General features: G+C 38.5%; 4 protein-coding genes across 8 annotated transcripts in view; 3 read left to right on the plus strand and 1 right to left on the minus strand.

Annotated features, from left to right (window-relative positions):
- The window catches only part of phactr3b (phosphatase and actin regulator 3b), a 52,309-nt gene extending 47,041 nt beyond the window's left edge, over positions 1–5,268 (plus strand). For all 3 annotated transcript variants that reach the window (XM_048173067.1, XM_048173069.1, XM_048173068.1), the window contains exons 9-13: positions 170–225; positions 2,400–2,461; positions 3,037–3,177; positions 4,200–4,276; positions 4,710–5,268. In XM_048173067.1, the coding sequence (XP_048029024.1) occupies positions 170–225; positions 2,400–2,461; positions 3,037–3,177; positions 4,200–4,276; positions 4,710–4,725 (352 nt within the window). In that variant the 3' untranslated portion in view covers positions 4,726–5,268. The remainder of the gene's footprint in view (positions 1–169; positions 226–2,399; positions 2,462–3,036; positions 3,178–4,199; positions 4,277–4,709) is intronic.
- A 4,696-nt stretch (positions 5,269–9,964) lies between these two features.
- Positions 9,965–13,449, minus strand: ppp1r3db (protein phosphatase 1, regulatory subunit 3Db). 2 transcript variants are annotated; one of them, XM_048173403.1, is made up of 2 exons: positions 13,302–13,449; positions 9,965–12,600 (listed from the first exon to the last, which is right to left on the minus strand). In XM_048173403.1, the coding sequence occupies exon 2, from the start codon at positions 12,584–12,586 to the stop codon at positions 11,699–11,701; it is 888 nt and encodes a 295-aa protein (XP_048029360.1). In that variant the 5' UTR covers positions 12,587–12,600; positions 13,302–13,449; the 3' UTR covers positions 9,965–11,698. The 2 variants fall into 2 exon arrangements, with proteins under 2 accessions (XP_048029360.1, XP_048029361.1); XM_048173404.1 differs by lacking the exon at positions 13,302–13,449 and adding an exon at positions 13,014–13,277.
- Positions 13,450–13,627: 178 nt separating this feature from the next.
- fam217bb (family with sequence similarity 217 member Bb) lies at positions 13,628–16,941 on the plus strand. 2 transcript variants are annotated; one of them, XM_048173401.1, is made up of 4 exons: positions 13,628–14,173; positions 14,353–14,419; positions 15,215–15,282; positions 15,548–16,941. In XM_048173401.1, the coding sequence occupies exons 1-4, from the start codon at positions 14,067–14,069 to the stop codon at positions 16,752–16,754; spliced, it is 1,449 nt and encodes a 482-aa protein (XP_048029358.1). In that variant the 5' UTR covers positions 13,628–14,066; the 3' UTR covers positions 16,755–16,941. The 2 variants fall into 2 exon arrangements, with proteins under 2 accessions (XP_048029358.1, XP_048029359.1); XM_048173402.1 differs by having other exon boundaries at positions 14,357–14,419.
- A 3,284-nt stretch (positions 16,942–20,225) lies between these two features.
- On the plus strand, positions 20,226–22,640 carry pdrg1 (p53 and DNA-damage regulated 1). The gene is made up of 5 exons (XM_048173434.1): positions 20,226–20,380; positions 20,477–20,549; positions 21,814–21,888; positions 21,968–22,048; positions 22,218–22,640. Exons 1-5 carry the CDS (start codon positions 20,297–20,299, stop codon positions 22,298–22,300), a joined length of 396 nt encoding a protein of 131 aa, XP_048029391.1. The 5' UTR covers positions 20,226–20,296; the 3' UTR covers positions 22,301–22,640.
- The last annotated feature ends 4,588 nt before the right edge of the window (positions 22,641–27,228 follow it).

Consider the following 27,228-nt stretch of genomic DNA (forward strand, 5'->3'; position numbering starts at 1 on the left):
TCGGCGATGTTTAGACGCGAGAAGGGACGCAGGGTTCGCCTGTAACATGCGCGGATCGCGGGATCCCCACTGACACTCACGGGAGCGCGCTGCTGATCAGAGACTGTCACAGACACTTTGGAGATTGAGAGAAAATGGTCCAGAACGTGATTTTGGTGTTTTTCCGCAGGAGACTGAGTCAGAGACCAGCAGTGGAGGAGCTGGAGAGCAGAAACATCCTCAAACGTGAGTATCACACCTGTTTTTCTTTTCTTTTCTTTTCTTTTCTTTTCTTTTCTTTTCTTTTCTTTTCTTTTCTTTTCTTTTCTTTTCTTTCCTGGGAATTAACTTACAATGGATTTGTCTGTGTTTTTGTTAAATAGTCACAATTTGCAATAATGTTTGTTGCCTGCATGTTTAAATTCATATTTACTATGTTTAAAAGAACATGTATATTTTGATTCACTGTAAAGCAGTTCTGTCAGGTAACTTAAATTCTGTCTAAATTAAATGGTTGTATTCAACAAAACTGCTTGACTGGATTAGGATACACCATAAAAGTCATTTTTAAGAGTCAGGTCAGGTAGAAATAAATCTTTAAGGTCACAACCTTTTTCACTTTTTCTTTGACACCATATTTAATCACATTTCTTCAGTTTATTTAAACAGTGAATTCAGTGACAAGTGAATTTGAGCTACAAATATTCCATCTAAGTCTAATGAACAGCGTGAGGTTATAAAGTTTTTATGACCAGATCAGATTGCAGTTGTATTTTCGTTGGGAACAGAGAGATTATAGGTGTAAATCTGTGATTACAGGTCATTACACAGGTCTGCACACGAGTCTGGATGGAGCTCAGCTTCATTTAATTGCTTTATAATGCCTTGTAATACCTTTTTTGAGGTTTATTTAAATAATTAGCAATCTCTATAAGAAAAGGCTTTCTTATAACCTTTAAGAAAAGGTTAGGCTTTTCTTCATTAGTGTAAATGAAATTTTACCAAATGTGTGTTTAGTTCTTCTGATGGTGTGTTCAGTCCTCAGCACATTCGTTTATTGCAGCTGTCTGCTGACTCTACACACACACACACACACACACACACACACACACACACACACACACACACACACACACACACACACACACACACACACACACAGGTTTGTTTTTGTGAATTGTGGGGTCATTCCATAGGCGTAATGGTTTTATACTGTACAAACCGTATTTTCTCTCCCCCTACACTAACCCTACCCCTAAACCTACCCATCACAGGAAACACTTTTACTTTCTCACAAAAACTCATTCTGTGTGATTTATAAGCCTTTTGAAAAGTGGAGACATGGAGTAATGTCCTCATAAGTCACCCTCTTCTTGTGTCATACCCATGTCATTATACACATTTGTGTCCTGATATGTCACAAACACACACACACACACACTCACACTCACACACACACACACACACACACACTCACACACACACACACACACACACACACACTCTCAGAGAACTGTGATTTGAGACAATGTTGCAAGGTTGGAGGGGGTGTGGCTGTAGAGCTTCTGTAGCTCCGCCCCTCTCAGCGCTGCGCTCGTTCTGTCTCCGGTTTGTATTTCCACAGCATGAAATGCACGAACCGCGTGTTTTGAAATATTCCCGTTCTACTGACATTAGTTGACATCCGCTTCCAGCATTACAACGCTCATGATAACTTTCGTTAACTCTACAATAAGTAAATCCAGCTAATTCACCAGCTAATTACTCTTCGACAGTGATACCATAGAAATAAACAGAGCTGTCGCAAAAATGCACGTTCAAATACAAAATTCTTGTTTCTCTGGTGCATGAGGTCTATAACCTCTGTTTTTAAAAATAACCATGTATTTCTTAGTGTGAAGAACATTTTAATAGTCTAAAGAATCTTTTTCCACTGTGAGAATGATGTTAAAGCTTCTTCAAGCATCAGTGCCGTTATTCGTACGAGTCAAAGCAAGGACGAGCAACAAGCAGAGCGTCTGAAAGAACTGGAACATTAAGTGCGTTTTCAGAAGTGCTTTATCGAGTTTAATCATTCTGGATCGACACGTGCGTCCCGTTAAATCCTCCGCAGCACAGATTCAGATAATCCACAGAGGGAGATGTAAGAGAACAATGTTATCCTGTGAAAGAATAAAGCCTGTTAAAGAAAGGCCGTAATCTGCTGTCGAGGCTCTTCAGGACAGCTGCCAACAGATGTTCACGAGTTTGATATGGAACCCAGACACAAAAATAAGAATATTGGTTTAAGTAAATATATAAAAATATATACTGACATTTAGGCCTAATGAAGAGAAATGAATATCTTAAAGAAAGTGCTGTAGATGCTGTCGATCTGTTCCTCTGTGCTTCTTCTCATGTGTGTTTTTGTGGATTTGCAGAGAGGAATGACCAGACAGAGCAAGAGGAGAGGAGGGAAATCAAGCAAAGACTGAACAGAAAGGTGTGTGGATCTCATCCTGAATCCCGACAGACACATGTGCACACACTGGCCCTGTCCCGAATGAAGCGCTTCAGCAAGACCGTAGGGTGTCCCAGTTGTGATTTTAGGTTTCAGAAGGGTGTTTGCCTGTAATCACCCTATATAAAAAATGTTTTTAAAAAATATTATTGATAATGATTGGACAAGATTACAACTCTTAAGAGAACAATCCCAAATACCTCCACTCTGTAAGTATTGCATTCTGCCAAAGCTGAAGTTAATGGAAAAGCTTTGATTGACGTATATTAAAGCATTAAACGATCAGATCATTGAAACACAACCTGAGAGGCTTTGTAGAAACAGAAACATGACCAACGGTCAATAAATAATGGCATTTATTACTGATATCAGGAATGACCTGAATCAGAATAGCTAGTTATTTTGCAGAGTAATGGAGTTCATCCTGAGCCTGACTGTAGTGTGTCTTTTATTGTCATCACAACAGACTGAAGCAGAGTTTATCATTTGTTAAAGCAGCTGTTTGACTGAAGCTCTCTCTCTCTCTCTCTCTCTCTCTCTCTCTCTCGTCTGTCCAGCTCAACCAGCGGCCCACTGTCGACGAGCTGCGGGACAGAAAGATCCTGATCCGTTTCAGTGACTATGTGGAAGTGGCCAAAGCTCAGGATTATGACAGGAGAGCAGACAAGCCCTGGACGAGACTGTCGGCCGCAGATAAGGTGTGTGTGTGTGTGTGTGTGTTTGTTTGGACTCACAGGCGCCCCCTACAGGACACCACACGCAAGATCAGTGCTCTCAGTGATGCATTTGATGTTATATAAAATACTACACTGAAAAAACGTCTATTTCAACTTGAAAACTTGCTGGTTGTACTTGGTTGGAAAAGTCATTTCAACTTAAATTATATAAAACTGACTTGAAAAAAACAAAATGATTTGAATCTTGTATCACCATGACTTACAGATCATATCTTTTTTTTTTACAGTGTAGGTTTTATGGATCTACAATATCTTAATATCATGTTATAGCAGATCAGTATAAAATGATAAATAAATGAAAAGTATTTGATAAAAAAATCATGGGGGGAAATCTGTGGATTTCTACAGAAAGGGTTAATATATGGTGTGTTAAACAGTTCCACACAGCATTATCAAATTACTTAATAAAAATAAATAAGCCAAAATAAGTTTAAAATTTTAATACTTCTATTCATCAAGGATGCATTAAACTGATCAAAAGTGACAGTAAAGACATTTATAATGTTAAAAAAATTCTATTTCAAATAAATGCTGTTCTTTTGAACTTTCTGTTCATCAAAGAATCCTGAAAGATAAAATGTATCACAGTTTCCACAGAAATCTGAACTGTTTCCAACACTGATAATAATCATAAATGTTTCTTGAGCAGCAAATCATCATATCAGAATGATTTCTGAAGGATCATGTGACACTGAAGACTGGAGTAATGATGCTGAAAATTCAGCTTTTTAAAAAATATATATATATTAAAGTAGAAAACAGCCATTTTAATTTGTAACAATATTTCACAATTTTGACTGTATTTTTGATCCAATAAATGGCGCCTTGGTGAGCAGAAGAGACTTTCTCCCAAAAATAAATAAAAATCTTACCAACCTCAGTGTTAGTGAGTAAACGAGGTCCAGAGGATGATGGGCATCAGATGATCTTCTCTCTGCGTTATCCGTGTCCAGCGGCTCATTGTTGTTGTTTATGCCTCGCAGGCGGCGATACGCAAAGAGCTGAACGAGTTCAAGAGCAACGAAATGGAGGTTCATGCGTCAAGCAAGCACCTGACAAGGTCAGTCTGTGTTTCCATGTCCTCTTTGTGTATTTGTTTCCATATATCGTTCCATGTTTGCATAAGCATTAACCACCAAAAAGCCATGGCATGTATGACAGATCACCTGTGGGCACCTGCTCGCGCGGTCTCTTGCGTAACGGTACAGGTGCGGGACACGTACAGTAGATCAATACCGGAGGTTGTTCTAAATATAGTTCTGAAAGTGCAGAATCGGCACACTAGCCCTCGCCGACATGTAACAAATGCTTGCTCACATTCAGCTTACGTCTGTTTTACGTTAGACCTCATTTCTGTGGACACAAATAGCTGAACAAGGTCCTGCTGAGCGCAGTAAACGCACACACCGCTCTTCTATTAATACTCTTTTGATGGATGACGGTTGGCTTTTTGTCGGCCGCTCTCACAGGTGTCTTCTCCCTCTGCACCGCAGGTTCCACCGACCATAGCAAGGTTTCTTCCGTGAAGAATATGCTAACGGTATCTCTGTGAAGTCGAAGACCTCAGGAGGCTGTCCATGGGCGCTGCATGCAGGGCCTGATATTTGGGCGCTAGTGAACCTTGGAGACCGTGTCTCTGGAGCTTCAGCCTGAAGAAGCCAAAACCCTCCAATCTCCACTCAGTCTGTAGATTATCGAACCTTTATCCTTTTCAGGGGACTCTCGTGGGATGCTGGAAGACTGTTTAAATAAAAAGACACTGACTTTTTCTCTTCTTTTTTTTGTAACGGACTGTTTTAAACGGTCGCTTTTTGATGCCAATGGGGGGCGGGATGGGGGGATTGGGGATCAAGCATGTGACTCTTTCGAACCTTTTTCCCACACCAGAGTTGGTGCTGTAGTGACACCCCAACGTTTCTGGGCTCCTACTAAAACTTGAGTTTCATATCAGCTGTATAGATGTTAGTTTGAGGAACGGAAATCATGTCTTACCTTTGCAAGGACTATTTATTGTCTGTACAGTACAAGCTTTGGATTTTTATCAAACAACAATGTCTGTCTTCTTTTCTGGATGGATGGATGGATGGATGGATGGATGGATGGATGGATGGATGGATGGACAGATGGGTGGATGGATGGATGGATGGATGGATGGATGGATGGATGGATGGACAGATGGGTGAATGGATGGATGGATGGATGGACAGATGGGTGAATGGATGGATGGATGGATGGATGGATGAACAGACGGATGGATAAACAAATGGACTATAGGATGGATGAATTACTACATTTATTCCTACAATGTAACACTTTACAATAAGCTTTCATTTGTCAACATTAGTTTACTACATTCGTTAACATGAACTAACAATGCATGAAAATATTTCCACAGCATTTATTAATCTTAGTTTAAGTTAATTTCAACATTTTCTGTACAATACATTATTAAATCAAAAGTTGTATCTGAATAATATTGTTTAATCTGTTAACATGAACAGTGAACAATACTTCTAATGCATTTATTAATCTTAGTTAATGATAATGTCAACATTTACAAAGCTGTATATTTGAACATCAGTTAATGCACTGTGAACATGAACATTAACAGAGGTTAATAAAAGTTCAAATGTATTGCTCATTGTTAGTTCATGTTAACAGATTAATAATGTTAACTAACGGGACATTATTGTAAAGTGTTACCAAACAATAACTTTACTGAAGATCAGATTTTGATCAGTGATCTCGTGTGTGTGTGACTGACGTCTGTTCGGGAGAATTCATCCATTCCTTCTGCGTCTTTAACAAACTGATCCACGTACAGTAGTCTGACATGAGCTGTCAGGACGTCCTTGAAGAAAACACCAGATCTCATTATTCACACACACACACACACACACACACACACACACACACACACACACACACACACAAACAGAACTATGAGGAGGGAAATGTGGCTTTAGTTTGACATTTATTGTGAATAAACAGATTTAAAGTTGGTCCTGTTGAATTAAGGGTTAGGCTTAATGAAGTTTCTCCATCATGACAGACGGTCAGCAGAAAGCAGGTCAGTGGTGTCGGGTGGATGGAGAGAACACACTAATCACCTCACAACACACGGACACGATTCCCTCTTAATGAAGATGTGAAGACCACAAATAAGAGTCTGACATTAATAAAGACAAAGACACGATAATTACACAGTCATTGAAACATCTGATGAGAAACTACAGCAATGTTGACAACTAGTCATTCTGTGTTTTATACTTTTTATTTAGCTTTAATTTCATTTCATTTTATTTATTTGATCATTTTAGCACTTTTAACATTTCTAATTATCATTTAAATTTGAATCTAAGTTTAGGTTTTTCATCTAATATTTTTATTTTATTTTGTTTCAGCTTCAGTTTTTAATAGTTTTAGTTAACTATAACATCTGTTCTGACATGCAGACTATTGAAAAAAGAAAAAAAAGCTTAAACCTAATTTTTTAACATGTCTTTAATATAAAAAGCAAACATTTCTTCTCAGTTTCTTCCAACACCAGATGATCTGCGTTGTGTTTCTCAAAGCCATCTATGATCACAAGTTCCATCTTTCCCAACACAATTCAAGGGAACGTGAGACTGTATTTGGCTAGTGCTGCTTTTGGGAAACACACCCCTGATCTGTCCGTACATTATTACTATAAGTCAACAACAATTGTCTCATTTATGTCTAATTTTATTCTCCTAAGGAATTTTTATAGAGCTGAGAGCTGTTTCCACCCTGTGAGAATAAAGATCTTCCTCTGGTGAGACAGTAGTTGTCATTCAACACTTTAATAAATTACACAGACCGTCTGTCTGCTGGCAGAGAGTGTTTCTGATTGGCTAATGTTGTAAATTCTCTAAAAAACAGAGACAAGCAGCTCCTCTGACCGCTCACGGCTCGAGACAGGCGTGTTTCTCACCACAGATTATTATCTGGAAGGTAATAGGAACATTTTGTGCACTGCAATGTGAAATGTGTAATTTCACACAGTGGCAATTTCAGGACCTTCAGACTGACCACTCCCAAATGACTCAATCCCTCTAGTTCATATCAAGACTTCAAATTCATGCTTGTATCACATTAACACTTTTGTATAATGTACAGTTTTAAATCATGTGAGATAAACAACAGAAACAAACCAATGTCTTGTCGTGCAGAGATCAGGGTTATTATTAACTGAAACTAAAATTCAAAAGCAACAAGTTTGTTACTTGAAGAAAGTAAACATTAACTGAAATAAGCCATATAAAAACTTAAACTTAAGTTAACATATTTATTTAAACCAAGGGAACATTTCTGTTTCATTTATCTTGATGTACTAAATTAACAAACTAAAACAGAAATAAAATGAATAAAAACTATATAGACCTATTTAAAAATAATAATAAAAATTAAAATGACAAAAAATATTAAATTACTAAAAATGTTAACTAAGATTAAAAAAAACAAAACTGCGTGCATTTTGCGGAAGAACATTGTTCTGGTTGTGCTTCGGCTCTGTGCGGATGAATATGATTCTCCTGCTGCTCATAAAACATTCTCTGCTCGAGATTTAACCAGTTTAGATCAAGCTGAAGACGTGACTGTAGCTTTATCCATTAACAGACACGACATTTAAACTCCAGAACAGCTAAAACAACCATAATGAAATGATCTTCACAATAGATGATGCTTTATAGTTAGAGAGCTACATATGGCAATTCATCTGTTCAATAAAACACCTTACTCACCTGTTGAATAATTAAAACACCATCATCTCAGCGTCATTTTTACAACATTTCAATCCCCTCAGTTTTCGTCATCTCCGAGAAGCCAAGATAAGCCTGCAGGCAGGTGAGTTTTACCAGGGCTGGAGCTGAACTCTCCAGGACCGACGTGACCCATCCCTGCCATAGAGAGATCGCACTATCCGAGACACCGTCAGCACTCAACACGCACGACCCACTGCGGTGATGGCATTTTCGCCGCGAGCACCTCGAGTATAAACCAAACTTTATGCTCGCGGTACTTTGATGTCATATGCCGATCGGTCTGCACAGCGCTGATGCATCTCGAACAAGCCTGTATGCTTCACATACACAAGGATCAGCGTACAGTGTGTGTGAATTTTGTCATCAGAAGAGGACACAAGTACTGTACGTACACCATCGAATTTTTGTAACCATGCATATTTTGTACGTGCATATCGCACATGCGTATTATTATTTTTTTTACAGTAATTAGTTTATCCACAAGGTGGCAGCCGTGCCCTGGGGGCGTCGATTCGGAACGCATGCAAGCTACAGACAATGGAGGCCTAGATTGTGTGAAGAGGATAGAAAGAGCGTTAATTTGTACAACTCTAGTATAAAGAATGCAAATATATTTACATGGGCTGTGACTCGTGGCGAGAGATTGCTCAAAATTGCGCAAGCATCGATGCCTGTGTACGCATACGAGTCAAATGAAGTATACTTTGTAAGGCTGTGCGTTCGTCTAGCGTTCAGTTAAAAAAAACATATAAAACATATACCCAGGCCGTTATAATAGGCGTACCACATTTTACAAGAAGGACTGATGATGTGTTGACTCCTTATTTAAATTTTGTTAATTTTGAACAAAAAAGTTACATAATGTACCTTTAAAATGAAAACAGAACATTTAAAAATACAAAGTAATTCAAAATATTAATAAAAAGTAAAAAAGTAAAATAAAAAGTATCTCAATGATACTAAAATAACACTGGCAGAGATTCTCCACTGGTGTTATAACATCTGCACAACACAGTGTGTGAATGACAGAAGTATATTTGTGTCGGATCAGATCACTGGTACCTGATCTGACGTACCGAGCCGAGCCGAGCCGTGCAGCGCCTAAAGAGCATCAGATGTGTGTTCGCGCCACAGGTCTGCTCTCAGAACAGTTTACCTTCAGCACGTTGATTATATTACTGACTGACACGTGTGATACAACACAAAGAGCTGTAATGATGAGTGCCTGTCACTTCCTCTCCTGGATGTCTATGAGTAAATGACAAAGCCACATACTGTAAATGTAAATATGGCTTTACGTTCTCAGACATATACCATATCACTGGTATCATCCGTTTCCCTAAACAAGACAGTAAATCCAATTTAAATATAATGAGATCTACACCTAATCTCATCTTTTATATGGCTATTGCACTTACAATCTAGTTATTTACGTGACACCCCTAATGATTAATATTAATGAAGGCATTTAAAGCTCATGCATGAGAGATGAGCTCCTAAACTGGGTCAGCCTCCTTCAGTGGAAGAAATGGACGCCTGATCCACTGAAGCACAGGGTTAATATTTCTCTGACACACAAGCAGCTGATCCTGTCATCAAGTGTCTTTGTACTCAGACTCCTTTTTATCTTGAGGAAAATATAAACAAACAAATTGCAGAGATTCTCAAGTAGGGTATAAATGACAAAAAACACGAATGAACGTGTTTCTGTGCTGGTGTTCCTATTACAACAGCTGAGGAAGTGACAGAAATTTGACATCTTTCTCCCTTCTGACCAACGTAATCAATCTCTCTATATTTTTCCCTTTTGGAAAGTTTTGGAAACACTGTTGCAGATTTTTTGTTTTGCTGTTACAGCAAATGCAAATACAAAAATTATATTTGCTGTCATCTCCATTCGCCGCTATAGAAGATAACCCAACTATGATGAGTTCTGCTTCTGAGAACTCTGGAAATGTGAAAAGGATCCATTTAGTTTATTTCACACACATCAGCAGACATACAGATACAGTTACACATAATTAGTAGTGCCTATGAATATGTAATATTGCACATTGTCCAACACTAAAATTCAGATAAAAAAAATAAATTAAGCTAAACTAAAAATTTTTTTTTTTACAATATATAAAACCTTATCCAAATTGTTCATTTTTACAGAGAATATTTGAAATTGTGGACATCAGCCTTCCCAATCTTCCCAATCTTATGTGGAAGAATTCGGCTTACATCAGCTCCATCTAGTGTTCGCTCACTGTACTGCTGAAAATCAGAGAATATCAACAACCCCGTTCACAATTATTGTTATTCAATTACAGAAAGAAAGAAAATAAAAAATAAAGAATAACAAATAACAAATAAAAAACATTACAACATTTAATCATAAAACAGGACAATAGCTCTCGATATAGCGGTAATGATCTGAGTTCTTTTGTTTACTCAAGTTATGTTGCAGTAGAAACACAACCAGGCTGAATAATCTTCATCAAACAGAGAATTTCAGATATACACTCAGCTGTCAGGCTGTGTGTCAAAGGTGAAGGTGTGCTTATAGTAGTTTTGTTACTGGTTTAAAGACGATGGATATTTTTAGAACTGACCTCACATGTCTATCATGTGTTCTTACAGCTGTAGAGTCAGAAGCACATTGTCTGCCTTCCTCAGATGCCATTGACTGCCTGGAGAAATCTCTGTCAACAAGAGAGGCAAAGCAAGGGAATAACAATGATCACTCAAATTTATCCTCTAAATATACAAAATTTAATCAATTTAAGAGCATAAATAACTCTGTTTTGCTGGGGTGAAATGAGTAACATGCGATACATCGGAACTGAATAAGTGCATAATACAATAAGTTGCTAAGTCAGCTTGTGCATTAATGTCTAATTCCACATATCACACCAGGAAAAGATGTTAACTAGGAAAAATGTACTAAACCTCACTGAATAATTAGTAACACTTTACAATAAGGTCTAATTTTTTAACATGAATGCATTAACTAACATGAACTAACAATGAACAATATTTTTATTGTTAACAGATACTTTTGATTTTAAAAATGTATTAGTAAATGTTGAAATTAACTAAGATTAATATATGCTGTACTGCTCATTGTTAGTTCATGTTAACTAACTAATGTTAACAAATGAAAAACTTATTGTAAAGTGTTACAAAATAATCCAAATAAATGTTCAGCATGTAAAACTGATGCAAGACAATCAATCACATATTTAGAGACAACAAGACTTCTCCAAAAGACGTTAAAGGGTTCACTTTCAAATGAAAATCAGCCCAAGTTTTACTCACTGTCAGGCCATCTAAAGCTTGGGCTAATGTTCATGTGAAAGTGAACTAACCCTTCAGTGATTTCAACAGCACTATAACGTGCAGTATATGTCAGCAGACGAGCTCTGAGCTCTAAAGGAACTGAAATAATGTGCATGACGTTTGTTCTATTTTTGAACAGACAATTAAAGACAAAAGTCTCCTCCTGCAATAGTAATACTGAACCGATCAGGTATTGCAAGCTAATTGTTCCTGGGTGGAAGTCAGTCCTGAAATTAGAGCCATTTTAATGATAACTTCCATTTTAAAACGCTTGTGCAAAACTGTGGCTCTATCAGATGAACCTTGCATTGTGTGTGTGTGTGTGTGTGTGTGTGTGTAAGTCTATATCACAGTGCAGCTCCAGAGGAGAGTCAGATGAAATGCAGCAGGCTGTCTTCACACTCTCTGGGGACGGTCAGTTTGTACGTCTGGCAGGTCAGTTTATAATCACATCCACCGTTATTGTCCCAGTACTCAAATCCTCTGACCCGGAAGCAGATGGCAAACTGTAGCATGGCACCTGGTTGCATGATGAAAGGTGGGACAGGCAGGTGAAAACGAAACACGTCCGACTCTGGATCAGGCCCGTGTCTGCGGACGGTGCAGGTCCAGCTCGCTTTACTCTCCGCGCTGCTCTTCCAGTCTGTGAACGAGTAGCGCACCGTAACCTCTTTCTCATAGGCCACGTTCAGCACTTGCACGGTTCCTATAATTCCCAGCTCAGAGCAAAACACCTGCTCCAGGCAAACTCTCTGCCGGCACAAGCGCTTGAGGAATCCAGCCTCGGCACCCATATTGTCAGGGAAGGACGGCTGGAAGTAGGGTAGGGAGAGCTCCAGCTTCTTCCTGGAGGCCAGCTCAGAACTTGCCAGCAGTCTGGTGATGACGTGGACCGGCACCAGCGGGTCCTCACCGGCCTTGAAGAACTTCACATTTTCCAGGTCCAACCCTAAGGAATCTACGAAGCGGACCTGCACGTTCCTGCAGGAATGCTCGTCTGTGGACGAGGAGAGAGATTTCGCCCGTCTCCTCATGATGGGCTTTGGCTCCGGCTCACAGGACGGCCTACGCCGGACGACGGGCTCCCGAGGAGGACCTGGTTTTGGGCTGGGTGGCCGTATTGCCACCGGGGTCCTTTGAGGAAGTGGTTTGGGGTTGTAGATGTCCCGAAGATGAAAGGTCTGGACAGGTCTTGACACTTCAGTAACACCGCTTGTGAACTGCATGACAGGTCCAGAGCCGTGCCGATGGGATTCCATTCTTACTGCGTTTACTATGAGCAAAAGGAGAATATGTAAGAAGATACACAAAGTTTGTTAATACTCAAGTTATGCAGTTTCACGTAGGCTTGAAAATATATGAGTGTTGTTGTGTTTGCCAAGTAGCATCTTTCTGTACTTTTGCCAGAATTAAAAGATTTTTTGGCATTTCTTCAAACTATGGACCACTAATACTTGACAACCATAAAGTGTACAAATACAGAATTCTGTTTTATAATGTCAATTTTCAGTGACAAACTTTGCTATATTAATGTAAAGACATTCAGACATTTAAAAAAAAAAAAAAAAAAAAACCTTTGCGATAAAGTGTCCAAATACTCTTTGGAGACACTAGTTAATTTCTTCATTAGGCTATGTTAACGTGATAGTTCACCCAAAAATGAAAATTCTGTCTTCATTTACTCACCCTCTTGTTGTTCCTATCCTCCATATAGTTCAATAGAATTGTTTTTTCTACTATGGAAGTCCATCAACTGTTTGATTACCAACATTCTTTAAAAGATCATCTCTTGTGTTCAGCAGAAGAGAGAAACTCATACAGGTTTGGATCGACATGAGGGTGAGCAGAATTTTCTTTTTTGGGTGAACTAACCCTTAAACCTAATACTAAAGCCTAAAAACACATGCGTAACGCCTGACGAACAGCTGAAGGTTGTTCAATGTTACTCCTCCAGATCTGGCAACAGATTCTTACCTCACTGTAGGCTGTGAGGAAAATAATAAAGAAGAACGCGCTCGGAGTGTCCAGTTAAAACTAATAAACAAACAACATATTCATTTTACAGTGGAGAAGACCTCTTCACTCAGAGTGGCTGTAATAATATACGCAGAGATCAAGAGCCTGACATTTAACTACTGATCCCATAGGGAGGTGTTGGCGAAACCACAGCAGTGATTATTATTAGACCACCGTACATGATATAAGACATTCTCACGTCCTGCATGTCTATAAACAATGCATAGCGCTAACATTTCAGAGAGATCTCAGTTTACATTCACGAGAACGCTCTCATAATCAGCACAATCAATGAAGGAGTCTTAAATAGCGCGCGTCGCGTTGTATTTTTGTCGCGTCGCTCGCTTACAGTATCGTGTAGTAACTACATTTCCCACACAACAATGCGCGCTTCAGCGTCCTCTCTAACAGCTGGAATACATGCCTGCGTAAACATCCTCATTTACAGGCTTCAGACAATTAACCCCGTATTGATTAGTCTACAGTGTGAGACAGAACCGAGCCGAACGCCTGATTTGACCGATGCATCTCGTTACAGACAGGCTGATCCGGTCTTCGCTGAATTATTTAGACAGAACGGTACAGATGCACAGGGATTAAAGGGACTGTCGATAAATCGTGGGAGTAAACCTCACATGAACGAGGAAATGGATAAACCCTCAAATCAAAAGACTCTGTGGCAGTAATAGGAGAGAATTCATCCGTTTAGGAGATCTTTGAGAGATGCCAGTGATGGGAACAGTCTTGCAGGAGAGCACTGTGCAGAACAGTCAGAATAAGCTTCTTTCTTCTGATAGAACAAAAACTAAAGCGTTGGGACGAGCAGCAAGGTAAGAATAAATAACTGTAATTAAATTCAGGTCATGTTTTATTTACCTGCCAGCTCAACCATTTATGATGAAGTAGCTTGGATAAGCATTTTTAAAATGTTAAGCAAATTCGCTGTACTTCAGCCATCATCCATTTACTTCTGAACTGATCCTGACCAACCTCACTTTTTCATTGAAAGCAAGAAAACCACAAAGGTGCCTTTACATCCACCACCGGATAGTGGCATCAGCCTGTCATCTGAACCTGTGAGTACTGAACGGCAATATTTTGTGTGTAAACTTTATAAAAAATCAAAGATAGAACAAATTATAATTCTATTTAATGCAATCTGATCTGAAATTCATCACACACCTTTTATGTAGTGTGTAATATATGTTTTTGTGAATGTAAAAGGTCTGCAAAGTTTCAAAGATCAGATAGTGCAGATAAATGGAGTTATTAGCCGCTTGAAGAACTCAGACAAATCATATATGATTATAATTGTGTATTTATTTGGGTCCGTGTTTCATTCATCCTTCCCTGTTCCTTTGTTGATACCGGACTTCTGCAATGCTTCCACATATGTCATAAATGATTTATACTCCTGTTAACTGGAATAACTCATAATCCTGTTGTCTGTCCATGAGCTCCCTCTGTTGCTCCGACAGTGCAAACGCAGCTTGATTTTGGCCTTGGTGCTCGAGGTCCGAGGCTTTTGGTCCCATCCGGCCCGACAGTTAGAAATGTGGCTAATGTCTCCTTAAGGAAAGAAGCCATTCTGAACTGCTGAAACGAGTCATCAGTAATTCAGGCCAGAGCTTTCCCTATCCGATCTTTTTTCCCCCTCGTCTCAAGAAATATCTGCGTACACACAAAACCACTGAAACAGATTCAAAGAGATGTAGTATACATGCCACAGAGATACACTAAAAATAGAGAAGGAGACGAGAAACAACATTAGAAACCTTTAAAATAGCATAATAGGGCACTTTAATAGATGATACCAGTAGATATTAAACATATCATAGGAAGTATAAGTGCTTTTTTCCTTGTGTCTGCAGGACTCTCAGCAAAGGTTAAGAAGGACAAGACCTGACAAAATGTTGATCATGGCGAACACCACAAACAGGTTAGATATGGCACAAAGATCAACTGAGACATTAAATGGTAATGTTGTATTTTACAGTCTACATGTTACTATAATTAAATATTATAATAAGACAAGAACTATAAATAGCCATGATGCTAACATGGCGTAAAAACTTAATAAACAAACAAACAAGAACTATGAATAATTTACATGCAAATCCAATCCAGGTACATGTTCATTATTCATGTCAATACATGACCAGATATTATATAATTTTCTAAAACTTGTCCTTTGGTTCCTCAAGGCAACACAACACCAAGATCAAATCTCATGCGACTTCCAAAAATGGACAGAAGGAGAGGCAACAAAGACAAAACGGCAATGGTGCAAAAGAGAGTGGTGGCAGGGGTAGAAGTTCAAGTGTAAAGGTGCAGAGAGAAGACTCTTCAGAGCGCTGTACACCGCGAAGTAAACCTGGAGAAGAGGACAGCGCCAGTGACCTCTCTGAATCTGAAAGATATTCTGCGCTTCCCGCTCAGATTTCTCCGCCTGACCTCAACCTGCGTGCCGAGGTCATAGACCCGTCTGACCTTCATCCCTCCAGACCTGCTTGTCGAGGGCAGGACAAGTTCAGAGGAAGCTATCCAGATTTCCTACCGCCTCCTTTCAATTCTTGGAGTCTCAAACAGTTAGCGGTGTACCTGAACACCGACGGCAAGAGCGCTCCTCGGCCCAAGCCCGTCGGTCAGCTCGAGAGATACTTGGACCGGCTATTGCAGATGGAATGGCATCAGATCCAAAGTGTCCAAGAAGACAGCAGCAAATCCAACGCGCCAGTACCTAAAGGTCGCCATTTGCCTCATTCATCTTCTCATCTCAGCCTCAGCTCTCCTAAATGCATCCTCCAGTGTCAGCGCGCGTTCCCTTTGACGCTCCTGTCCTCTTTGGCCAGTGCTCCCGCCCTTCAGCTTTCCAGCTGTGCCTGTCCACATTGCCAGAATCAGTATGCCGTCTTGAACGGATCGTGCCGCTCTTACGCCTACCATCACCACACGCGGTTGAGTCCACTCCTGGAGAAGAAGCGCCGGGCCTCGGGTTTGCCTAAACGGAGCAGCAGTGAGAGCAGGGCTCATCAGCTGGAACCCAGACTCCGATCCCGCGAGCACAGACTCAGCGACCCTCTGAGCGAGAGCAGACACTGGAGGCGCATGCAGGCCGTCGGGAACATTCGCAATCCTGCTGCTTCCACATACAGTCCTGACCAAGCTTCTACTGCAGCTGCAGCAGCCAGTATCGGTGATGTGAAAAAGAGGAGTCGTTCCTGTGTGGCCGTGAGCGAGGCTGGCTTTGGGGCACGAGGACGCAGCGAACAAGGGAAGAGCTCAGATAAAACGCAGCAGGACTCAGAACTGCCTCGTGCTGTACGTTCAGACGGTTTACAAAGTTCGAAAGACTCTGCAACTAGTCGACTGACCCGGAAGCAGAAGCACGTTGAATTTGTCACAAAGTAACTTCAATACAGTGACCTGGAAATCACTTACTGTAAAATGAATGAATTTCATTGCATTAGATAAAATAATATCAAACCAAGTTATGAGAAATTTGTGCAGTGACATTTACAGTGTGCAACAGATCTGATCGAGGGCTCAGGGTGTTCCATTTAAACACATTTCAAGGGTTCCGCCAGTAGTGGGCGCTCGTGCAGCGTAAGCAACGATGTAGCCTACATCCCAGTGAACAAGACGGAGGGAAGTTAGTGAGAGAAAGGCATAAAAAAGTGGACTAAAACGCAGCCAAGCTCTTTTCTGCAGTCTTTTTAGTGTTTTAAAGGCCTGTTCACACTAAGAATGATAATGATAGTGAAAACAAAGATATCATAAAAAAAAAACATTGTAAATATAAAAGAAGTTCATAAGGACACAGAGGAACGATATCATTGGAATCACTTTCAGAATGATTTTTTTCCAGCTGATGAACGATAAAAACATTGACAGCCAATCAGAATCCATCCTGCTTTAAAGAGCTCGAGCATTTATATGGGTGATGAACTGAGAAATCAAATTTTCCTTGAGCTTTTGACATATAAGAGGTCATCATACTTTAAGAATATCCTGTAAGTTTCAGAGCTAAAAACTTCCTTGTTAGTCCAATAAAAGCTTTAATTGACACCAGACTCGGCAAACGACAGGATTTACAAAGTGGGGATCTATGACGTGATTTGCGCATGACATGCAATAGAATAGGTAGCCTAAGTAACATAGGCCTGCCAGATCGAGCTACCAAGCAATAAACATGCCGTCGAGGATTACAAAATATTGTGCAGTGCCTGGACTCGACAGTAATGCAACAACATGTCAGTAACTGTGTTCATTCTAATGCCTGATCTGATATCAATGATTCATGTACAGTCAGATGATCTTTGTCTGTGTGTCAGTAAATCAAACCCGTGACTAAACGTCAATTTCTCTTAGTAGGATGAAAATAATCTGTTATTTAACGGTGATTAAATTATATAAAGAAAGCGATCAAAGAACGCTCCCTTTGCAATCGTTTGAGCAGCAAAACTCCCATTTTATTCAATGAATCTCTTAGTTTTATTGCGTTTGTACTGTTAGTGAAGATGAAAGCATTTGTTAGTGTGCAGAAATTGAGTTGCAATGACGAGATCACTGCTTTCATGTGATCAACAACATGTCTGTGATCAACTACAGTGTTCATCTCTGCAACCTTTCATGCCACGATCTAAATATAATGCCATAAATCTAAATGTAATTAGTTAACTTTGAGAGCAGTAAAAGATAGTGTAATACTTGGATATTTCAATTGGAAAGATGTCATCCAATCACAGCAGTGGGCGTTTACACTCAAGTCTCACAGAGACACGCCCCTAAAACAGAGGGTTAAAATCAGGGTAGGAAAAATGCCTTTTATTTCTAAATTATGACAATTTTTGATGTAAAAATCATACTAACATTATAAGTGCACCCCAGGATACATTATAAAGCAATAAAACAACGCAGTTCATGACCACTTTAAAGAGACAGATGACAAAACTGCAGCTCTTATAATGGACAGTTTCTCATGCTAATATAGTTCATGAACTTTATAGTTATCATTCTTGGTGTGAACGGCCTTTAATCCTCTTCAGTTCAGCACAACCATTTTGCCTGTTTATGACTGCATTATTTTAAAATGAAGTTTAAGTTGTGTTGTAGTAAAACTCTATGCATGTTTATTTGTTTAAATTCTTATTTTTAGTAACTGTTCTTTTATTGTTTGTAATAGCAATATATCTACATTAATATCTCTGAAGCATCTTTTATCAGCGCTTAAATAAAAATAAACAATGTTTTTTTTTCAGCAATACTAATATGTCACAGATGATTCAGTTCCAGCAGTGAATGTGACGGTAAGTTTCACTGTTAACATTGGTTGACCAGAGATTACGGTCACACATGACGTGCTGTAGATGAAACTTCACGTGTTTACCTTCAACTCGACTGTCCCAGTGAGCAAAAGCAGTCATCTTACGTTGTATAAACCTATTCTGTGCCTGATTCAATGATGACTATGAATAAAATATGCTTGTAAAGCTCTTTACACTCTTGACATGGGAGAAGTTACAGCCATATCCAAAGTAAGTCCAGATGTTTTGAGAACAGATTAATTTTGTTATGACACTACTGCTACAATAACCTGTTGAATAAAATAAATGCCTATAAATTCATTTAATCTGATTCATATTTTGAATTAGGGACGACTGGCAGTAGTTGGTGATGTTGATATTAAAGGTCAATGCTTCAGTCCAGTGTTCAGTCCACCTCGTTCAATATTGTTTAATTAGGATATTTTTGTGTGAACTGTCCTATTGTAGCAGCTGTTGGGTAACAAATGAACACAGTTAAACTACACTGAAATGTGTTCAGACGAGTCGATTAACACATGCTACCTTTTTTTTTATTTACTAACTACACTTCTGATGTGATGGACAGGCCTATCTAGGGTCATTCTTGATGTTTCATGCACGTAAAAGATTTTGAATGTTATAAAAGAAAGAAAATTATATGATTATAATATAAAATGTAGTGATTATACAGTCTGATCAGAGTGTTTTATTTTTTGATTAATTTTTTGATTAATTTTTTATTGTCACTGATTACAACCTTTTCTTAATGTATGAAATAAAAATAAAATAAAGCAAAGAACAAAATTCGAGTTGTCCATCATGAATGGAAATAATAATATCAAAATGTTAATAAATAGGCCTACTTACCATCAGCTTTTATGGGGGAAAATGAACAAAGCTGAACTGAAACCTTTTTTTTTTTTTTTTTGAGATTGACACTTCAAATGAACTGTATATTTTCTATAGTGTATATTTAACTGTATATTTTCTATAGTGTATATTTAACTGTACATTTTCTATAGTCAATGAAAGTGGAAATGATAAAATGCTTTTTTTCTAGCAAAGATTAGGGTTTACAGAAATGATTATCAAAAGCTCGCATAAACCATTCTGAATTCAGAACCGCATACTAACCCACTTGAAAAAAATACTATAGTAATTTATAGTAAATACTATAGTGTTTTTGAACCATACTATAGTAAAGTACTTGAATTAATTTGTTGTGGTAATTCTATAGTAGCTGTGGTAATATAACAACTATAGTAATATAATCAAATTACTTTACCCAATACTGTATCAAGTTTTCTACAACTATAGAGTATACTATACTACAATATACACTACAGTTTACAGTTTATCAGTTCACTATAGTTAATACTACAGTATGCTGTAGCATTCATTTAAAACATGTTGTAAATACTAAAATATATACAGTATACTCCAATTTACTATAGTATGGTTCAAAACACTATAGTATTTACTATAAATTACTATAGCATTTTTCATGATAGATACCATTAATATTTTCCCTATATCTTAAGAGTAGTATGTTAGTATGTGGCTCCGGCAGGCGGAACTGAAGTAGAGCAGAACTTGTTTCCGTGATCAGTCGAGCCTATTTTTGCAGCGCACAATGCAGAATCCAGCATGGACGAGAGCGCGCAGCGGATACTGGAGCATCTGACTGAAGTAGAGGTTGCTGCAGAAGACATACTCTCTGACAAACAACAGGTACGCTTGAATTATATAAAAAGTTGTTGTGGAAAATGTAAGGAGAAGAAGTGTCGCTAAAATAGTGTAAATGAATTGTCGCATAAATCTTGACAGATAGTGGATCTGGATCTGCGGAGAAACAGGAATCGAGAAGCTCTCGGCGCTTTACGACATCATTCCTCACACGGCAAGTCCAGAATATGGTTCATTACTTGCGTTTCCTGTCAGAATGTGATCTCAATAGTGTCCGACAGGCAGACGTGTTTTGTGTACTTCGGTAAAGTTGGTTTTATATTCGCACATTTGTATTCAATAGCCTTGTCAATCACACTACATTGGACATTCAGTGGACATTCACAAGTAAATATGCCATTTAAACAATACTTGCCTATTTTGATCGACTGTGAAAAATGTTGTAAGTTGACAATCGTTGGTTGTCATCAATATCATGTCACTGCTTAAAATTCGCAAACATTAATTTATTGCACATTTATTGGAAAGTCTGAATTTATCAGAAGTCCGAATGTGCGAATATAAAACAAACTTTACCGAAGAATTTTGTGTTGCATTCGCGTTATATGTCATATTTCAGAAATTAGCTAAAATTAGGGTTTTAGATGTTTATAAAATATGTTTACATGTATTCCTGTAGTTTATACATTAATTAGTGTCTGTATTTGATAAGTATTAAATCTATGTTATGAAAGATATTACATGATGATTTATATACAGTGTAAGTCTATATATTCATGTGTTTTTGGAGCTAGCATTAAAAATTGCTGAAGTTTCATAAGAATATATTCTGTTTATTTAATAGGAATAGTCTTCATTTATATTTCTTTTATTGTGATGTCAGACATTTGATGAGATGAGAAAGTTATCATGACCCTAATGTCCAAACACATTTGATCTATTTTATATCTAAGATGATTCAGTTTAAGGCAAATATGATCTTTTCAGACACTAATCATTAGAATGTCTGGATCTTCCTGAAACTATTGACCATAATATTACTTACAGGGTAATAATATTAATTTTCGTCATTAATTACTCTCCCTCATGTCGTTCCACACCCGTAAGACCTTTCGTTCATCTTCAGAACACAAATTAAGATATTTTTGATGAAATCCGAGAGGTATATGACTCGTCCATAGACAGCAATATAATCAACACTTTCAAGGTCCAGAAAGGAACTAAAGACATCGTTAAAACAGTCATGTGACTGCATATGCCTCTTGGATTTCATCAAAAATATCTTAATTTGTGTTCTGAAGATGAACGAAGGTCTTACGGGTGTAGAACGACATGAGGGAGAGTAATTACTGACAGAACTTTCATTATTGGGTGAACTAACCCTTTAAACAGTTTATTGCTATTTGCACTTCTGGTTAGATGCTAATTGATGCTTTGCCTCTGAACAAAACAATAACGTGTAATCTAATCTAATCTAGATAATGTTAAGGTGTGTTTTGGAAATATGTTCATCAAATTCCCCCAAGAGCGCACCAGATCCATGATCCTTAAAGGTGAGCATGTCTTCTTCAACCATATAATACATGTTTACTTGGCCGCTTGCTGTTATTTATGTTATATTCTTCTCAACAGACCAAGAACAGCTGGACAAGGAAATAACTGACCTCCGCAAACGGCTAAAAGCAAAAGTAAATCGTTTCAATGAGATACAAGGTAGAGATGCCTTACCGTCCTGATTCATTCATACTTTGGCATGTGTAAAGCCTCATCTTTAGGTCGGTGTGTAGTAAATATCTGCTCTATATTTGCTGTCGGTGTCAGGTTACTGTCGTGAAATACTAGTAGATGTGAGAGCGTCTAATATTCTGTGTTTCCTGCACAGGTAAGCCTGAGCTGAGAGGATATAACCTTGCCCCTCTGAGCAATGATGAGATGAAGGCGATTAACAGCCTCCTTAAGAAATGACATTCGTCTTGAACCTGGAAACATTTGCACTGAACTGAAGTAACGCAGACCACCGTGACTTTACCGACTGGCTCACACGGTCGGTCTTCTCATCGTTCAGTGCTTTTGATTGTGTTTAAAGGTCTTGCTTGTGTTTCGTGGAATGAGAAGCAAAACTGAACTGTTGAAGAGCATAATGCAAAAAAAAGAAAAAAAGATTATACATAGCAATCAAATTCAAATTCAAATGCAGTGTCTGAAAACCCATTAACATGCTTATTTCTGCTGTAATTATGTGTGATTTACATGTTCTAAAAATTGTATTCTTTCTACTCAATAAACTCAATGGTTCATCACTTTATGATTTTTGCTTTCAGTTGATTTAAAGTTCAGTGCTGATCATGGAAATGATTCCTTTAGTTTGGCAACTTAAGTAGTGTATCCACCTTATTCCTATGCCACATGATGCTTTGCGTGAATTATGGGTGTAATTTCCATTAATCTGTAAACAGTCAGCGAACGGCTCGCTCTATGAATGCGATAATACTTGCAATGAGATGACATTATTCTACTCTCCTTCAACCATCAAACATTAAGAGGACATTTAAAAGTGTAAAAGCATCGACTTTCAACAGACCATGAATAACCACAAAAGCGCGATTCTTTCCACAGCAATAACGGACGGGTTAAATATCACTAACGTGTAACATACGTTGCCTTAATCGAAAATGTTAATTAACTTCAGCATTGTGTGATACTATTTCAAAGAGATTTCCATCATTTTGACAGATAATAAATTCTATTTACCTGTGAAAACAAACCTGGAAAGGGACATGATGCTTTGAGGAGAAAAACTAGAGATTCTTTGTGCATTCCAGTGAATTATTAATGGGATGTATTATAAATTAAATCAGGAGAACAGACCACAAATGTGCAGTATATGTTGTCCTTTTTCATACTATTACAGTGGAATTAATGCAAAGGGACAAAAGAAAATAATCGTGAGGATAGAAAGCAGCGACTGAAAAGAGCTCTTGCCATAGATATTCTTATGTCACGTTTAAATACCGAGCGTTACGTTATTCTCATGATGTCTGAAAGTAAAACATGAAGGAAAATGACAGCTCATTTAGTCAAACCGATGGATAAGCTTTATTTGTAGGGCAACCTTATTTGAAATGATTCGTTTCTTTCTCTTTGAATGGAAGTTCCTCAAACCGGAAGTGCCTCTCATAATTTAAAACACAGTAGGCTCTTCAGGAATAAGGTGGACATATATAGCCAAGAACCCAGCTGTAGCCCCGTCCCTTTCCAGCGCTGCACTCTTCCAGTTTGTATTTCCACAGCATGAAGAATGAACCGCTCATTTTAAAATCCGCCCAGTCTGCTTGTCATGACATCTGTTTCAGCGATGCCATAGAAATATACAGAGCTAATGCAAAATCAGAAGTTCAGACACAAATTTCTAAAGATGGCTTGTTTCTCTGGTGCATGAGGTCTGTTCACTGTTAGAAAAGAAAAGTTCTTTATTGCCGTTTATGGTTCTGTGAAGAACCTTTAACATCCAAGGAGCCATTCTATTGCACGGAAGGTACTGGAAAAAGATTCTTTAGATTATTAAAATGTTCTTCACACAAAGAAAAGAAAATGGTTCTCTTAAGAGTTGTTCACTGAAAGGTTCTTCTATGGCATGGCTGTGAAAACCCTCATTTGGACCCTTTTAAGAGTGTAGTTTGTTGTGGTGTAAAAGAGAGAACACATCGTTCTATAAGCCTTGGAAGTGGACGTGTGAGGGGAAAAAAGGAAAGGTTTTGGAAAATCAGCTTAATGATCCATACATTCAGTTCCGTATAGAGAAATTAGTCAAAACACCTGGTCTGCTAAAGTGCTGTGGAATAAAACTGAAGACCTCACACATTAGTAAAGTTATCATGAACCATATTAAAAATCTCCTTTATCTACAAGTAGTTTCAACCCTGGAAGATTCTCTGACTCTAGGTGGCAGTGTTTCTTTAGTCTTTATAGTGTTTTTATGGTTGTTGCAGTGTACTTGTGTTAACGGTGATCAATTAATGTACAGCCGGTCGCTGTGAAACTCTCCACTCTGTTGTTTTGAAATGATCTGAAATAAGCAGAATGAGAACGAGGGGTCACGTTTTAGCAGGGTTAGTTTCAGTGGCAGAGGATGGTTTTCCCGGTTGCGTGCAGTGGTACAGTCCTGGATGCCATCCAGTGTGATGAATTCATGAGTCAGAATGAGGTGGGAAACAGAAGTCTGTTCTCAGTTATATAATCTCCAAAACAAGACATTCCACTAGAGGAGAACGACATGTGAAAACACATTCAACAGGTTCATAACATACAGTTATGCAAAGCCGGCCTAATTTTATGTGCAAAAATACTGCTGTGATGTTTAACGATAAAGACTTGTTCTTATGACACGGAGATCTCTACACTCCCATTAACACGGAGGACGGCCAGGAACAAACCGGCTCTCGGGCCATGATGTGTACAGTCATAATGATCGAATACCATCAAGTTTGCTCAGAGATGAGTCAAAGCTGAGACTGTCTGTTCCTGCTTTATTTGTGCCCCATTATTACAGACATATCATTTAAACACTGCACTTGCCAAAGGGCAACTTTGAGTAGAAGACCGCAAATATTTGCTGTCTGTTTTCTGCATTACTCAACATACAACTAGAGACCCAAATCGTGAAGAAAAGGTATTTCCAAATAAGATGGCAGTACAGTTGTCTAAAAGCAAATGTTTTTTTCTACAGCATTTATTCTTAGTCTCAGTTGTTGAGTCAAATACTGTTGCTTTTGGCTGCTGAATTATGAAGTAACAGTCTTGTTTTCCTTGTGAGAGTGTAGACAACAGTTCTGTCAAAACTTTGACAAGTAAATTACAAATCCATTCATCATCTTCCATTTTGGACTTGTCTGTTGCCTTTCTTCAGTGGTTAAGAGCTCGACAGGCTTTGATGTGCTCGATAAATCCCCCCGTTATTAAGCATTTAGAATTCATGCCAAACTAAAGACTAGCGCCATTGTATTTTTCTGAGTTTATTGACATTTTTTTTGGTATAAATTCACTACATGGCTAAAGGTATGAGGACAGCTGAATCTCACAATGCAAACATTTTCTTCCTCAGTATTTTTGTCTTGTTTTCCAGTACTATTTCCCAAACATTTTTAAATCAAAATACAATTATGTGAGAAGCAAAATCACAGATAACAAGTATTGTTTTGTTTTTTTAAATATATCAAAATGAATTGACTTTATGCTTAAAACAAGAAAAAAAAATGTCTACCAATGGGGTAAGAATGGGGTAATGGGGTTCTTACCCTCAACTTATTCCAAACCTGTATGAGTTTCTTTCTTCAAAGGAAGATATTTTAAAGAATGTTGGTAATCATGCAGTAGACAGTCGCCATACTGAGGAAGAAAATCCTTTTATTACAATGACATTCTAGAGAATTGTGCACTTACAAACCTAAAACAATTTCAGAAGAGTTTCTGAATGACACTGTGCACAAAGTGGGCTCCATTAAGGAATCCATTGAGAAGGAGCTCGACTGGTCTCACTGAACACCTTTGGGATGAATGGAAACGGTGAGCCCAACATCACTGCCTGACCTCACTGATGCTCCTGTCGGAATGGGAGCAAATTCCCACAGCCCTGTTCCAACATCTAGTGGCAAGCCTTCCCAGAAGAATGGAAGCCGATGACATTAACCAGTGTACATACCACAAAAGCACTGAGGCTAATTGTTTGCGGTAGTATGAGGGAACATAGTGAATTAAAACCACTATTGCATTTTCCCCCTAAGATTAATCATAAATCAAATCTTTATGAACACCAGACGGAGGTCTGCACCTTCTCAAACAAGAGTAGACTACTAGTGTGTTTCTACTCAAACACTTTGCATTTCAGGTTATTGGCTCATCTTGTGCTGTCATGGTATCTGGAACGGCAGTATTAAGTTTTAATGTAGATGAAAACACCACAAAGAATGCAGATTATCAGACAATGACCTCCGTCTTGAATGCATCATAGGTGATCTGAATGTAACTCCTAAATCAAAACTTGGATGACATTCCAATAACACAGTACAGCCTCAGAATGAAGCCAAACCTTGAGTTATGGAGAAAGCATTAGGCATGAAAACAGTTCTTTAACTTTTTCTTCATGCTAGACTGAGAATGAGATGAAAATAAAATTGCATTTCAACATTGGTATGCATCTAATAGGTCTCAAAAATCACAGTTCAAGTTGCAGGGATGGACATGGATTTGAACCCTCTGTATTTCTTTAGCCTGCGTTTGTCCGACTCCAGCAAATTCTCGAAGGACCGTCATACTAGGATTCATTGGGTTTCTATGTGCAAACAAGAGGCTTTGCAAGTTTTGGGAAGTAATTGAAAAATTCTTTCTTGTGTGAAACAGTTATTGTCATTCTCCTTATTATTCTTAAGAAAGGTAACAAGTAATTGAGTTACGTAAATGACACCCAGCCACTGACTTTCATGAGGAATGCCACTCTGGTTTTGGCAGAAGTGTTGTAGTGTTGCGGTAGTTTAAACACGTCCCTAATGCCTTTCGACCTCAGTGTGAGGGCTTCTGGAATTGTAAGATGAGATGTTTATTGTGGATGTGTAGACGTAGGTCTTGGCTAGTCTTTATAAAACACTTAAACACTCTTGCCCCTTGGTTGCCCCTCAGTGGCATTTGTTGCTGCTACAGCCCTTCTCACAATGAGTTCCCTTCAAATGCCGATGTCCAAATACGCTTGAGGCCTGGGGTAAATACCTTGCAGTAAGTTGTTATTCATCCGCACCCGCCCAACAAAACTGAAATATCCTTCTTGCTGAGAGCTTTTGCTGTTTTCATTGTGCCATGGTACTGGAGACAATCTTCAGTATCTAATGTAGTGTTTATGATGT

The sequence above is a fragment of the Megalobrama amblycephala genome, linkage group LG21, assembly GCF_018812025.1.
Source record: "Megalobrama amblycephala isolate DHTTF-2021 linkage group LG21, ASM1881202v1, whole genome shotgun sequence".
Lineage (NCBI taxonomy): Eukaryota > Metazoa > Chordata > Actinopteri > Cypriniformes > Xenocyprididae > Megalobrama > Megalobrama amblycephala.